The sequence below is a fragment of the Candida theae genome (genome assembly GCF_024610275.1).
Source record: "Candida theae strain CBS 12239 chromosome Unknown scaffold111, whole genome shotgun sequence".
Classification (NCBI taxonomy): Eukaryota; Fungi; Ascomycota; class Pichiomycetes; order Serinales; family Debaryomycetaceae; genus Lodderomyces; species Lodderomyces theae.
Genome location: NW_026261360.1, coordinates 1 through 13,546, shown reverse-complemented (window position 1 = coordinate 13,546; position 13,546 = coordinate 1). Strand labels below are relative to the sequence as shown.

Here is a 13,546-nt window from a genome sequence, read left to right as displayed (position 1 = left end):
TTTTTTTTTTTTTTAATTTGAACGCAAATGCTTGGTGATGAAGAGGAAACAAGAAAAAAAAAATTGGTGAAAAATAGTTGATTTCCCACCACTACAAGAGCATCTAAACCTGTCAAGTTGAGAGATTATGTCAGTCTTCCTCGGCTCAACATCCCAATATTCACATGCCTCTGTTGACCCAGAGAAGATCAAATTGGCAGATATACAGTTTTCAGCCACGGCCCACACATTCAATAAATTGTTACAAACATGTGAATCCAAATGTCTACTTCGCGAGTATGGGGAAGGAGAATTGACAAAAGGTGAATCAGAATGCATCGATAGGTGCGTTTCCAAATACGTCAAGGCCAATCTTGTTGTTGGACAACATTTCCAAAATCAAAGACTAGACCCGTTCAATAATATGCCAGAGTACAAAAAGGTCCAGAGTATACTCAGCGGGAGGATATGATGCAATTACATGTATATAGGAGGGAGAAAACTCAAATGTCTCATTGTTTCTTTAGCAAATATTGTTTTTCTGTTTATTTATTTATAAGAGCTATACTTTCAATATAAAATTGGGCAATCTACAATTGGTCCTTGGTGTGGAAAATTTCCAAAGCTTCAGTAATTCTCTTTGACATGGTCTTTTCACCTTCTCTGACCCAGACTCTTGGGTCAAAGTATTTCTTGTTTGGCTTGTCTTCACCCTCTGGGTTACCAACTGGGGTCTTCAAGTAGTCTTGCTTCTTCAAGATGTAATCCCTGATACCTTCCAAGTAGGCGTATTGACAGTCAGTGTCCAAGTTGACCTTGACAACACCATTCTTGATGGCAGTATCGAACTCCTTTTGAGAAGAGCCAGAACCACCGTGGAAAACCAAGTACAATGGGTGTTTGTTGTCGGTACCAATTTGCTTCTTGGCGTATTCTTGATGTTCACCCAAGATTTCTGGCTTCAATTGAACATTACCTGGTTTGTAGACACCATGCACGTTACCGAATGCAGCGGCAATGGAGAAGTTTGGTGAAATCTTTGACAATGATTCGTACACCTTGAATACAGTTTCTGGCAAGGTGTATAATGATTCCTTTTGGACGTGTTCGTTGTTAACACCATCTTCTTCACCACCAGTGATACCAATTTCCATTTCCAACCATTGGCCCATCTTGGCCATCTTTTCAAAGTATTTGGCACAAGTACCAATGTTTTCTTCATCGGATTCTTCGGAAAGATCCAACATATGAGATGAGAACAATGGAGTACCGTGTTCAGCAAAGAATTCTTCGTCAGCCTTCAACATTCCGTCAAACCATGGCAACAATTTCTGGGCACAGTGGTCAGTGTGCAAAACAACTGGAACACCATAGATTGGAGCAACGGCTCTGATGTAGTGAGCAGCAGCAATGGCACCAGTGATGGAAGCCTCTTGGTTCTTGTTGTCGACACCCTTACCGGCAAAGTAAGCAGCACCACCTTGAGAAGTTTGCAAGATGATTGGTGCTTTGTTGTCTCTAGCGGCTTCTAAAGCAGCAACAACAGTCGACGATGAGGTGACATTGATAGCTGGAATGGCGAAACCTTTTTCTTGAGCATAGTCAAACAAGTCTTTGACATCCTTACCGTAGATGACACCGGATTTCTTTAATACTGCTGGAGGAGCCATTGTAATTGTACTGTATCTAGTTCTGAGCTGAGTGAATATAAATTCAATTGATATGAAAGAAAGGAACAAATCAGAATGATTTTAATTTTTGCTTTTTTTTGTTTTTTTCAAGGTGGGTGAAAATTGAACTGCATTTATAGGGAATCGCTGATTCTACTTTGGTGCAGGAATTTATTGTTACACTAAAACAAGTGAACAGCAAAAAAAAAAAATAATAATAAAAATAAATAAATAAATAAATACATATATATATACAACTCACTCAGAATCACACGTTTTACACAAGATACTAGTGGAGATAACTACAGTTGTCCGGTTGATTGAATGCTACAGACACATTTGGGAGGATAAAGGTTAAAGATCTAATTGGATAACCAGTAGTGTTGTCTACTCTATACGCATTTGTGTTTATTCAACTGGTTGTGTGGCCTGGCTGCTCAATTATAATTGCTCCTCTTTTCGAGTGAACACAGTCTCTTTTGTAGTTGGCAGTGGTAGTCTGTTTTTCGGAGAAGTCGTGTACTATTGACAAATCTGAAAGCAACTGCTCGCTTTGTTTGCTTTGTGTGATTGATTCCATTTTCTTTGATGGATTTCATGGGTTTCACTGCCCCGTACAGAGAAGAGAGAGACAAAATGACATCAGAGATTTTTCACTGAAGACCACACACTATATGAAGGAACGGGTGGGATGGGCCCTATGATGTAACCATTAACCTTCCCGAAGTACTACACTGTAGAGTAGTTTCCCAAATTTACCTGCCAAAGCTCAAACACTCGTTCGCCGAAACCTGGGGAAAAGGAGTGTTTGTACCGTGGTGAAGAAACTCCCGAGTATGACCGGGATTCTGCAACCCATACCCGTTCGTCCATTTCACAGGTGCTCCTGCATATAGCAATCACGTGATTTCTTTTTTTTTATAAGAAATAAAGGATTTTGACACTCTTACAGATGAGATGCAGCAGTGGGGTGCAACAAGGTGAACTTGAGCATGTAGCTCCTGCTGTATCAGATGTAATCTTGACGACTGGCATTGGCAGACAGTGCTGGATCAGACGCTTTCCAGGATGATGCCCCACAACGTAGAATCGAAATAGAAAAAAAAAAAACGAAAAAGAACGAAAAAAAAAAAAAAAAAAATAAAGAGCTCAGCGGGTGTTTAGCCAGCGGCCCTGAAAGTATAGCAACCGATTTCGACTAAATGTCAACAACACCCTTAGCCACTATCGACGGGTTCCCTTACCACCAATTTGACATCAAAAACCAAGATGAGTTCAAACGCATCTCAGACTTGATTTCAATGCACTTGTCAGAACCTTACTCGATATATGTGTATTGGTACTTTTTGAACAACTGGCCCCAATACTGCTTTACAGTTAAACATGAAAACCACATCATCGGCGTCATCATCTCAAAACTTGAACCGCACAGAGGAGTGCGATTGAGGGGGTACATTGGTATGTTGGTAATTGACCCCAATTACAGGAAAAGGGGCATTGCAAGCAACTTGGTGAAATTGACAATCGACAAGATGATTAAAGCTGATGCCGACGAGATCATGTTGGAAACAGAGGTGATCAACAATGGTGCTTTGAATTTGTATGAGAGTTTGGGATTCCTACGAACAAAACGATTGTACCGGTATTATTTGAACACACATGACGCATACAGACTCATTTTACCGTTGAGTGACAAATCACACACTCGAATTGCCTTCCTACCGGCAATTCAACAGTGATTCAGTATCTTGAAGTGTTTTTGCATGCATGGGCATAATTTCTTATAGGACGTGTTTTCCATAGGTGTACTGGTCCCCCTCCCCCTCCCGAGGACAATGATGACATGTGGACACCCCATGTATGCCGCTGTTTTGAACATTCACATGCGTTCATCGTGAATCTGCACGTATGTATGTAAATGTAACTAATGTGACGTGGATTGCCGCCATATTCAGAGCGTACAGAGTTGGCGTTTCTCCGTTTAGATTTGTACATATCACAATGCATTACTATTGTGTCTGATCTTATAGTGGGTTCAACCATGCATGCCCATTCGTTTGATGTGTAGTATTCATTTACATCGCGCTGTCTACTCTTGTGTCTCTACTCTTTCTCTCTGTCTCTCTCCCTCCACGACGCGCTTTGTATAATCAAGAAAAAGATTTTTGCATGACGCGTCAACAACAATAAAACATCCACGTCCCAGTTTGATTTTTTTTTTTCTTTTTCCTTTTTTTTCATTTCATTTCACCTTTCCCTTCTTTCCAATCCATCAACCACGAGCTCAAAAGGCCAATCACATTTAGATAAACGCATAATTAATAATCACCATCATGTTGGAAGGTAAATTCGATGAATCCACCTTGTTAAAGAAGATTGTTGACTCAATCAAGGATTGTGTCAAGTTGTGTAATTTCAACTGTACCGAACACGGAATCACCGTGCAAGCAGTCGACGACTCGCGTGTGTTGTTGGTTTCTTTATTAGTCGGACAAACTGCATTTAGCGAATACAGATGCGATAGAGATGTTACTTTGGGAATAGATTTGGAGAGTTTTAGCAAGATTATCAAGTGTGGTCAAAATGAAGATTACTTGACATTGTTGGCTGAAGACAGTCCTGATAGTGTTATGACGATTTTTGAAGATAAGAAAAGAGAGAGGGTTAGTGAGTATAGTTTGAAGTTGATGAATATCGATTCGGAATTTTTGAAAATTGATGACATGGAGTACGATACTGTTATCAATATGCCAAGTTCTGAATTTGCCAAGATTGTTCGGGATTTGAAAAACTTGAGTGAGTCGTTGAACATCATTGTCACTAAGGACTCTGTCAAGTTCACAAGTGAAGGTGAAACTGGTACCGGAAGCGTGGTGTTGAAGCCATACACCGATATGGACAGACCTGAAGAAAGTGTTAGTGTTCATTTGGATAACCCTGTTGATTTGACTTTTGGTTTGAAGTATTTGAATGATATTATTAAAGCTTCAAGTTTGTCGAGCACAATCACGGTTAAACTCGCTGACAAGACTCCCGCCTTGTTTGAATTCAAATTGGATGTTGGTGGATACTTGAGATTCTACTTGGCACCGAAATTCGACGAAGATGAGTAAAATATATAGATCATTTCAATGGTTAGCGAGAAGTTTTTGAATCAAGGAACGCTGTAGTATTACGTTACACACTAAACTGTATATGTATATCTTCCTCTTTACGAGCTTTTCTTATCGTGCATTTCCTGTCCCCAATTGTAAAGATCATTCTTTAATCGGTCTGCCCGCACTAAGCCATTTCTCAATTGAGTTAGGTTTTCAATATACTCATGCTGTCTCTGGATACTCACTTGTAGGTAGTTGATGAGCTCTTCTTTGACACCCGTTTCATCCTTAGAATCCAATTGTTCCTGAAACGCTTCAAATCTCCTTACTGCCGTTGGCAATGCGAAAAATGGATCAGCTTGCTCTTCTTCTTCGCTCATTAACCGATTCGAATCATTGGTTTTGGCAGATCCACTCAGAAGTTTTTCCTTCTTTTTCGCAATTGTCTTCTTCTTGTCCTCATCCAATCCATGATCATAATCTCTTAATCCAATGTTTTCCTCCAACAAATAAAACCAATCTTCACCATTCAACACTTGAAGCAACTTGTTCAACCAGTTGAGATTGTTCTGCTCAAACTCAATCAACTCAATCAACTCCATTGCCAATTTGTTTAGAGTTTGCAGTTGGTACGTTTTGGAAATGGCTGGGTGAGTAACGAGTTCCAGGGGATGATTGATTGGAGATAATAGTTCAATTATACGAGACTCTGTCAAAGGGTGTATCTCGTCCTCTTCGTCAAGATCGTCTTCTGACCACACTGCGTCGTCCTCTTCGTCCTCTTCGTCATCTCCCTCGGGGTTTTCCTCATTGCTGTCACGATAAAACTGGCTCCATTTCCTCTTGTTCCTTAAATTACCACGTTCAATCGAATGGTTAGTCAACACGGTAAATTTATCACCATTGTACTCTACTGATTTTGCATTGAGAGCGTCTAGTGATGGATGTTGGAAGTTTAGTTTGAGACCTCGATTGTATGTAGGAAGAGTATCGTTGCCTCCTGATGATGAAGTTGTTTTCGTTGAGGTGTTGACTAGTGTGCCATCAACTTTACTTCTTGCTGCAAGGGCATCTTTAAACTGTGATATTATTTCTAACGACTTACTATCCATGGTGATGGTGATGGTGATGGTGATGTTGTTACTATCTGATTAATTGGTAAATGTTGCTGTGTAGATTTCAGTTTGTTCAAATTTTTTTTTTTTATATTTTGTGAGAGATTTTGGTTTTGAACTTCATGGAGACAGGAGTACAGATTAAAGACGATGACAGATGCTGAATTTTGCAGATTAAATATGTACATATAGTGATACTAAGAAACTACGGCAGGAGAAAGAAAAGAAAAGCGAAAGCGGAATGGACTTACTCTTTCTAACCTTTGCCCCCACCCCCAGCAAGCTCTTCAAGACATTACACGCCTTGCAAGTTAAATTTTCATACCAGCTCATTGCTGCTCCACCTTCATTCGACTCAAACACCTCTGCTTAATATCATACAAATCAACAACACTTCTCTCATGTTTCTTGCCCAAACGTTTCCGCCTACTAGTCAGTTGTAAATCCTGTTTCATTGCATCTCCCACTTCATCCAAATCAACGTCGAATAAACGAGCTCCCAAGTTGCACAACAGTAAACATTTTTCCCAATCTCGTAAGTAATAGGCTTTTTCGCAAGCGTGAAGCAATTTTGCACTATCGACTTTACTCTCAATTGGGTTGAGCTTTTCCACATCTTCGTAGAGCCACGACTCTGTATTGATTTGGGGTCCCGAGGACCTCCAAAGATCTAGTTGATGTGCATACTCTTCAGCAGTTTGTGGTTTTCTTTTTTTAGTTTGCAGTGGAGTCTGTTGTGACGGTTGCTGTTGATCGGTATCCAACTTTTGTTCGCTGTCTTCATGTTGGACCTGTTGTATTGGAGAAAGAGGAGGGGATTGATGGGGAGGATGCAGTGAGGGCAGCTGTAGTGGCGAAACAGTGTCTATTTTGCTCGAAGTTGGACTTTTCGGTATACTCGTCATAACGTGGCGTCGAATGAATATGATATGTTGTGCTAACTTGTTTACGATGTTGTACCGATAATGCATGAGATCATCGCAAGAAAGAGTCTGTGTGTTTGCACATCAATTAATTTTTGTTTTTTTTCTCACATCCTACACAGAGGCTTTCGACGGGCCCACTTTGCAGCAGTTGCTCAGCGAAAGTTGCAGATTAACATACTAGATCTCGAAACAGAGAGTCACTCTTGTGTATTGCCCTCAATTTGCAACTCTCAACCATGGAGAGAAATAAGAATGTGATGAACTTTGTTTGCAGCACAAAAGCTAGAAGCCCTTGCGATCATGGAACCTTCAATCCCCGTTGCATCAGCTGAAACTGCAAATATTTTAAGAGCACAGAGTTCCAGGTTCTGCTAGCACTACCACAGTTGAGTAGTTTGAGGCTTTACAGGTACTTGTGGAATGCAGATGTGAATTGAGTCTGCACAAAGAATTTCCCTAAAAAAAAAAATAAATTGTCGTGTACTAGTCCTAAAGCCGGTTAGCACGCATATACGAGAGATGAGCAATACGAATTCAAGGGCTTGTTGCAGCACAAAAGTGTTACGTGGTTTCGCCGGTGCGCATAAGTTTTGGCCCGGCTTATGTGGACCAGATGGGTTCTCTCTTGCGTCACTTGCTAACTTGTAGAGTAATTGACTTGGTTAGTAACTTGCCTGAAATTATAGCCAAAGTAGTTGTTTCGAGTTGAGTCCCCATTTTACGTGGTGTAACTATTCTCTCTCCTCCCCCCCCCTTCCCCCCAACCAGCATCTAGTTAAGAACACCCATACTATTGTCTAATTGGTTAGTGTAAGACACAATAATCTGATAGTACACGACATAGTCCTCAATAGCCCAGAAGATGATCATTTCCGATCCGAGCTATTTCTTTTACTATTACGATTATCCGGATTATTTTTTTTTTTCTTTTTCAATTTGATAAACTTTATTTTCCTTTAGGCGAAGATGCATCGTTTGCTAATACTGCATTGCAACATGGTTACATTTGCATAGCGGTTAAATTTTAGTCACACAAACAGAGCTTAAAAATTGCTATTATGCAGGTTGGCAGATTTCAGCAGTATGTTCTCGAAGGTGATTGTGCAGCCTATCTTGGCCAGTTGAAAAGGGAAAAAGGACAGTTAGAAGAGTCTGAAAGTTCTGGCTATATAGAATAAACATGATAGTGACTGTGCAATTTTGTTTACACAGCCAAGATAAATAACCAAAGGGAAAGTAGGGCTATAAATCCGCACTGATTTTGTGGTCTTGGAAAAAAAGAAATTTCTCTTTTGTATTGTCGTAAGTGTGTGAATGTTTGTGTAGGTTGTGGCTATGTCTCATATCCTCTCACTCGTATTCTCCGCTGCTGCACAATTTATTAAAATTCGGCAATTCCGTTGTCCCCTTTCGAGCAAGACATTCTGCAGTCTTGTTGACGACAATGTGTACCTCCCGTTGGTTACTCGCAAATCATTCCAATATAAGGTGATCTTACTCTGATTTGCGATGTCACTTTTCCTTTTACGAAAGGTGATCTAAACAGAGAAAAAAAATAAGAGCAAGGCAGTATATATAATATGCTCCAGATTTTATTTTTGTTTTCTTCTCTTTCATTCTCGTCTTTTTCAGGGGGGACGCGGATCAAGGAAGAACAGAAGGAAGGAAAAAAAAAAAAATAAAAAATAATCAACTGCAAGAGGTAGAACAATAGAGTGAAAATTTTGTGCAAGTGTGCACTACCTCTCATAGTTTCGTTTGAGACAACAATACGGGACAGCAATTTTTTTTTTGCAGATCATTGCTGCCTTACCTTTTTACTGCAATGTACAAACAAATCAAACAAAGCGAAACAATTACACGTTGTACCTCTTTGGCAGCAACTCATTGTTTTGAACAAGAATTTTATGCACGCATGCATGCATGCGAACGGTTGCTGTCCGACAAATTTCAAAAGAACACCATCTTTGACGAGGAATGTGAATGTGCAAACAAACAAACAAAAAAAAAGAAAAACTTATTTTAGTTTACAAAACTGTCGTATACATAGCACAATACGACTGAATAGCGTAAAATCAAACTCCTCACGTAATGCTATGCAACGAGCGTAAGCCTTGCTGGTGGTACACTTCGCCTTGAACTATTATTTTCAAGTTTGCTCTTTTTTCTTTAATTTTTTTTTTTTCTTTCTTTCTTTATCCGGTTAGGAATCCATCGGATGTTCCCGAAACAATAAAAAAAAAACGTATACTGATCAACCCAAGAGTGGAGTATTCCAGTGATGTGCCCTGTGTCTAAGTAATGTGGAATTTCAAATATTGCATGTGCTTTCCTATTCCATAAAATAAAAAATACTTCTCTATCTAAACATAGAAATAGCTTTGATTTAGTATATTGGGGCAGAGTGATGCAGAGAAATTGGAAATTTACAATTATAAGATTACTGTACGGGTTTTTGTGTGTTGCTTTAACTAAAAGTTCCTTTGTTCGTAAACAGAGAAAAAAAAAAAAATAAAAAACAAATTTCTATTGTCATCAAATCTGGGCGATGTTTTCTAAAGAGCGAAAATTAAAATTTAAAAATAAAAAATTTTCCCGTAAATTGTGTTCGTGTACCTGAACAGTAGAAGAGAGGACAACCGTTACGCCTACGTGAAGTGGTTTATTTGTTTTGAGTAGGTCAGTGTAGACGTTGTTATACCATGATGCTCTGAAGAACACTATGAATGAGCCAGAACCAGCGAAGTGCCCAATCTCCTCGAACGAAAGCAAAAAAAAAAGAACAACAGAGTTTGTCGGCTTAAAATACGGAAGAATAAAACACCTACGTCATTGTTTTTTTGTATTACTTCTCCAGTGTAAAAAAAAAAAAGAATAATAAAAAATAAAAAATAAAAATAAAAAAATTCACCCAAAGGAAATATTTACACAACAGTTTTTGTGCTTTTGGTGAGCTTTTGCTTATTCATGTCATACGAAGAACTGAAACAGTGATATAGAAATTTTACACTTCAAAGTCAACGTCCACATATCCCTTCTTTACAGATACATCCAATAGCAAAAAAGTAAGCGGTGGATAGACTTCATACAAGGAAGCATAGAATCAACTACATCATCGTTTGTAATTGCATACAGATAACCTCAGTCCTATACTTTTGGTAATCGATTCCATTCCGCAGTTTTCTACGTTACTAAGCATTGATGATGGATGTATACGAAAGAGCATTGAAGAACCCCGATCCGCCTAAAAGAACAGGATCACGTCTGAAGTCGTCGCTGATAGATGATAGCGAGCACAAAGTCTCATTTATTCCCGGTGTACCTAGTATTAGTCAGTTGCGTCAAGAGCCTAGACTCCTGCATCCGATTCAGCCTTTACCAGCACCCATCCATCTGCAACAGTATTTAGCGACCGGTATGCCTGCTTCATTCCCCACACAGCAACAACATGTTTTCCAACAACTGCAGTATCCGCCACCACCACCACCACCACATGCTGTTCCAACACAATTTTCTCAGCAGCAACTACTTCAAATATCAACCACACAAGGAGGCATGCAACTAGATCGCGGATATGGATCGAGCAGCTCGGTAACAAACATCCACCATAATAAATCACCTTTACTAGTGAACACACCCGAAGAGCGAGTTAATCATGACCAGCTGCAAGCTCAACTAAAACAGGATATATCATCGTCAAAGAAAAAAAGAAACTCACGCCGAAAGCATCGTAATTCGCACCTTGGATGTGGTACTTGCAAAAAGAGAAGGATAAAATGTGATGAAACATTGCCGTCATGTCTCAACTGCTTGAAAGGGAAACTACATTGTGCTTATTTGAACTTGGACAATGGTGCCAGAAATGCCTTGAGAATGGCTCAGTATAATCAAAGTATGAGGCAAGAGAGATTGGAAGGTGGGAAATTCGGTAATGAGGAACAGGATCCTCAACAACATACCCTGTTGCGAGAGGGACCCCAACTTGTTCAACAACAAACTGAGCATGGAACAATCCTTGCACCGTCGGGTGTTGCACAAGCATCTGCACCACAGATGATCATGGCCAATGGTGGCTCATACATCCCTATGCAACAACAACAACAACAACAGATGGGACATTCAACGGCTATGCCTTCAACAGCCGTTATGCAGTCCCCACAAGGACCAATTCCTCTAGTTCCAGTATTGACCAGCACTGGTGCCGTTGTGTACGCGCCAACTTCCGCGGTACCTGCTCCTGGTCTTGGTCCAGTTTCGCAACAATCCAACCCAATTTCGCAGGTGCCATTAACAATGCACACGCAGCAGCAGCAACAGCAGCAACCGTTATCTCAACCCCTCTTTTCACACCAACAAACTCCAAACTCAACACACGGCAGAACTCCTTCAATATTATCAAATTCGGGGCAGGATTCATCTTCTCAAGCGTCTCCATTGCACGGAAATCAGCAACAACAACAACAACAACAACAACAACAACAGCAGCAGCAGCAGCATCAGCAGAGATTGCCATCACTTACTCCAATTATATCTACAGCTGCAAATGCTGCAACATTAGCGTCACAAAGCATACAGATCAAACCACAACAACAGCCACAACAGCCACAACAACCCCAACAGCAATCGCAACAGTTTTCTAATTCTGAGATAAAGCTACCACCAATCCCTCTTGCTCCTATTTCAGTCCCCAGTATAAATGTATCCAAATCAAACTCAACATCTGTGTCACCCTCACTCAAATCCGATACTGAGTCATTTCAAGCTGCCAAATCAGCACCAGTATTGTCCCCAATATCAATGACAAACGCTGCGTCATCCAAAGATGATGAATCGAAATCGGGGAACGGCAAGTCACCCGTTCTTCCAAGCATTTCACAGATGACGCAACAACAGCCATCGATGGGGGTTACTCCTGTAGGTACCAATCTAGTGTCACAACAACAACAACAGCAACAGCAACAGCAAACACAAGAAGCACAAGAACAGAACAACGGTGATATTGAAGAGAGACAGAGACACGACGAACGTGAGCGTGAGCGTGATCGTGATCGCGTTTATGCACGTTCTGAAGCCGGCACAGCATCATACTCTAGATCTAGGTCTAGGTCACCTACTCGATCGCAATCACGGTCGAACACTTCCACTCCCCGATCCAGTGCAGCAGCCTATGAAGCAAGCAGCGTAGATAAGAGTCACGTTGATGGTAATAAATCCACAACTTCTACCCCGCATTTCATTTCCAAACTGGGATCAGTATCGAATTTCGGTTCGTTAAGCATCGGGGAAAAGGAAACCATTAGTGTTGGTGCCAAGGGAAAGCTGAAGATAAAGTTGCCTACTGGTTCTGAAGAGGAAAAGGTTTCAATATCGAAGTTGATTACGTGATTGAGGTTCGTAGTAGAGTCCATATTATGCCACTTTGTGACTGTGTAAGATTCTCTTTTTGTAATTATTAATGAATGAATTATGATTGTGATGTTACTCTGAGGAAATAACTTTATTTTTTTTATTTTCGCATTTTGACGGGGGAGGACTCGAATCGCGGAAAATGTAGAAAAGCGCCACAAGTCCTTGTGAAAAATGCACACTCTGTGAAATATAGGACTCAGCTGGTGGAAGGTATCTCCATTAGTAGTAGAGTTTGACCTGAGTAACTTTTGTTAGGACTCATTTTAGCCGTTTATGTTAATTCTTACAGTAGGTCATCTTTGCAGATTGGAATAATAGCAACTACATCCAGTGCTCTACACTCAAAAACTCACATCAACCTTCGTGTCAATACACTTATCTACACAATCATCACCACTCTATATCTACTTACCACCCTTATCTCCACTACCCCCAGCAGCAGCGGCAGCAGCAGCAGCAGCCTTCTTGATCTTCTTCTTATCATCAACTTGCTCAACCTTGACATTCTCCAACCCTTGTTCCTTCAACAACCCCTCGATATAAAGCTTCGCTTCATCGCTCACATCACCCTGGACCAAAATCTCATCCATCTTCTCGGCATTTTTGGTGACACTAGCCCCCGTGGCGAACTTGGACGCAAATGTCTTTGCCAACTTTTTCGAGTCGATGTTAAACACTTCCAACCCGGATATACTTATAATATGTTTCCTCTTGTTTCTCTCAATACGCTTGATGGTGATTTTGGAGCTTAGTTTCTTGGCGAGCTCCTTTTGCTGTTTGATTTCTTCACGGTGTTGCTTCTTGGCTAAATCCTGTTGGATCTTGTTGTTTTGATCGATTGAGAGCGAGGATGTAGCAGCAGCCAATGTGGATACTGGTTGGTCTCCTGATGCTGCGGCAGTTTCGGATGATGATGATCCAGCAGGCGCGATGTCGGGGTAGAGACTGGCGTAGATTTCTGGATGTTTGGAATGGAGCCATTGTTGGCATTTGGTTAACGAGATGCCAAATTCACAGAATTCGGGTGGGTACGAGCATACGCCACAGTAGATTATCCTCTTTGGTTCTATCTCTGACATCGTTGGGGCTAAGATCAAGTTATAGTTTACAAAGCATTCACATCACTTAAGAAATTTTCCACCTTGTTTTTTTTTATTCTTTTCTTTTTTTTTTTTTCTTCTGCTCCAGTAACTCTGGTGTTTTAGATCTACAACTTGCAAATGTCTAGCTCTTTCCTCAATACTATATATTAAATAATTCACGTTTTGATCTAACTAGATTCTTTTCATTTCCAGCCTCTTTACATACTTGAATTACAAACTTCAAAACTCCTGACTGGTCGACTATCC

The 13,546-nt window shown here is 40.4% G+C and overlaps 7 protein-coding genes across 7 annotated transcripts; 3 read left to right on the top strand and 4 right to left on the bottom strand. All coding sequences in view use genetic code 12, as the record gives it.

Moving 5' to 3' along the window:
• Positions 1-569: 569 nt before the first annotated feature.
• On the bottom strand, positions 570-1,649 carry FBA1 (fructose-bisphosphate aldolase; the record flags this gene model as incomplete). Its single annotated transcript, XM_051755188.1, has 1 exon — positions 570-1,649. The coding sequence occupies one exon, from the start codon at positions 1,647-1,649 to the stop codon at positions 570-572; it is 1,080 nt and encodes a 359-aa protein (XP_051610803.1).
• A 1,202-nt stretch (positions 1,650-2,851) lies between these two features.
• Positions 2,852-3,388, top strand: KGF57_000692 (peptide alpha-N-acetyltransferase; the record flags this gene model as incomplete). Its single annotated transcript, XM_051755187.1, has 1 exon — positions 2,852-3,388. One exon carries the CDS (start codon positions 2,852-2,854, stop codon positions 3,386-3,388), a length of 537 nt encoding a protein of 178 aa, XP_051610802.1.
• Positions 3,389-3,982: 594 nt separating this feature from the next.
• Positions 3,983-4,762, top strand: POL30 (proliferating cell nuclear antigen; the record flags this gene model as incomplete). Its single annotated transcript, XM_051755186.1, has 1 exon — positions 3,983-4,762. One exon carries the CDS (start codon positions 3,983-3,985, stop codon positions 4,760-4,762), a length of 780 nt encoding a protein of 259 aa, XP_051610801.1.
• A 98-nt stretch (positions 4,763-4,860) lies between these two features.
• On the bottom strand, positions 4,861-5,859 carry KGF57_000690 (uncharacterized protein; the record flags this gene model as incomplete). The annotated part of the gene is made up of 1 exon (XM_051755185.1): positions 4,861-5,859. One exon carries the CDS (start codon positions 5,857-5,859, stop codon positions 4,861-4,863), a length of 999 nt encoding a protein of 332 aa, XP_051610800.1.
• Positions 5,860-6,191: 332 nt separating this feature from the next.
• KGF57_000689 (uncharacterized protein) lies at positions 6,192-6,767 on the bottom strand (the record flags this gene model as incomplete). Its single annotated transcript, XM_051755183.1, has 1 exon — positions 6,192-6,767. The coding sequence occupies one exon, from the start codon at positions 6,765-6,767 to the stop codon at positions 6,192-6,194; it is 576 nt and encodes a 191-aa protein (XP_051610799.1).
• Positions 6,768-9,989: 3,222 nt separating this feature from the next.
• Positions 9,990-12,173, top strand: ZCF21 (Zcf21p; the record flags this gene model as incomplete). The annotated part of the gene is made up of 1 exon (XM_051755182.1): positions 9,990-12,173. One exon carries the CDS (start codon positions 9,990-9,992, stop codon positions 12,171-12,173), a length of 2,184 nt encoding a protein of 727 aa, XP_051610798.1.
• Positions 12,174-12,601: 428 nt separating this feature from the next.
• On the bottom strand, positions 12,602-13,276 carry KGF57_000687 (uncharacterized protein; the record flags this gene model as incomplete). The annotated part of the gene is made up of 1 exon (XM_051755181.1): positions 12,602-13,276. One exon carries the CDS (start codon positions 13,274-13,276, stop codon positions 12,602-12,604), a length of 675 nt encoding a protein of 224 aa, XP_051610797.1.
• Between the last annotated feature and the right edge of the window lie 270 nt (positions 13,277-13,546).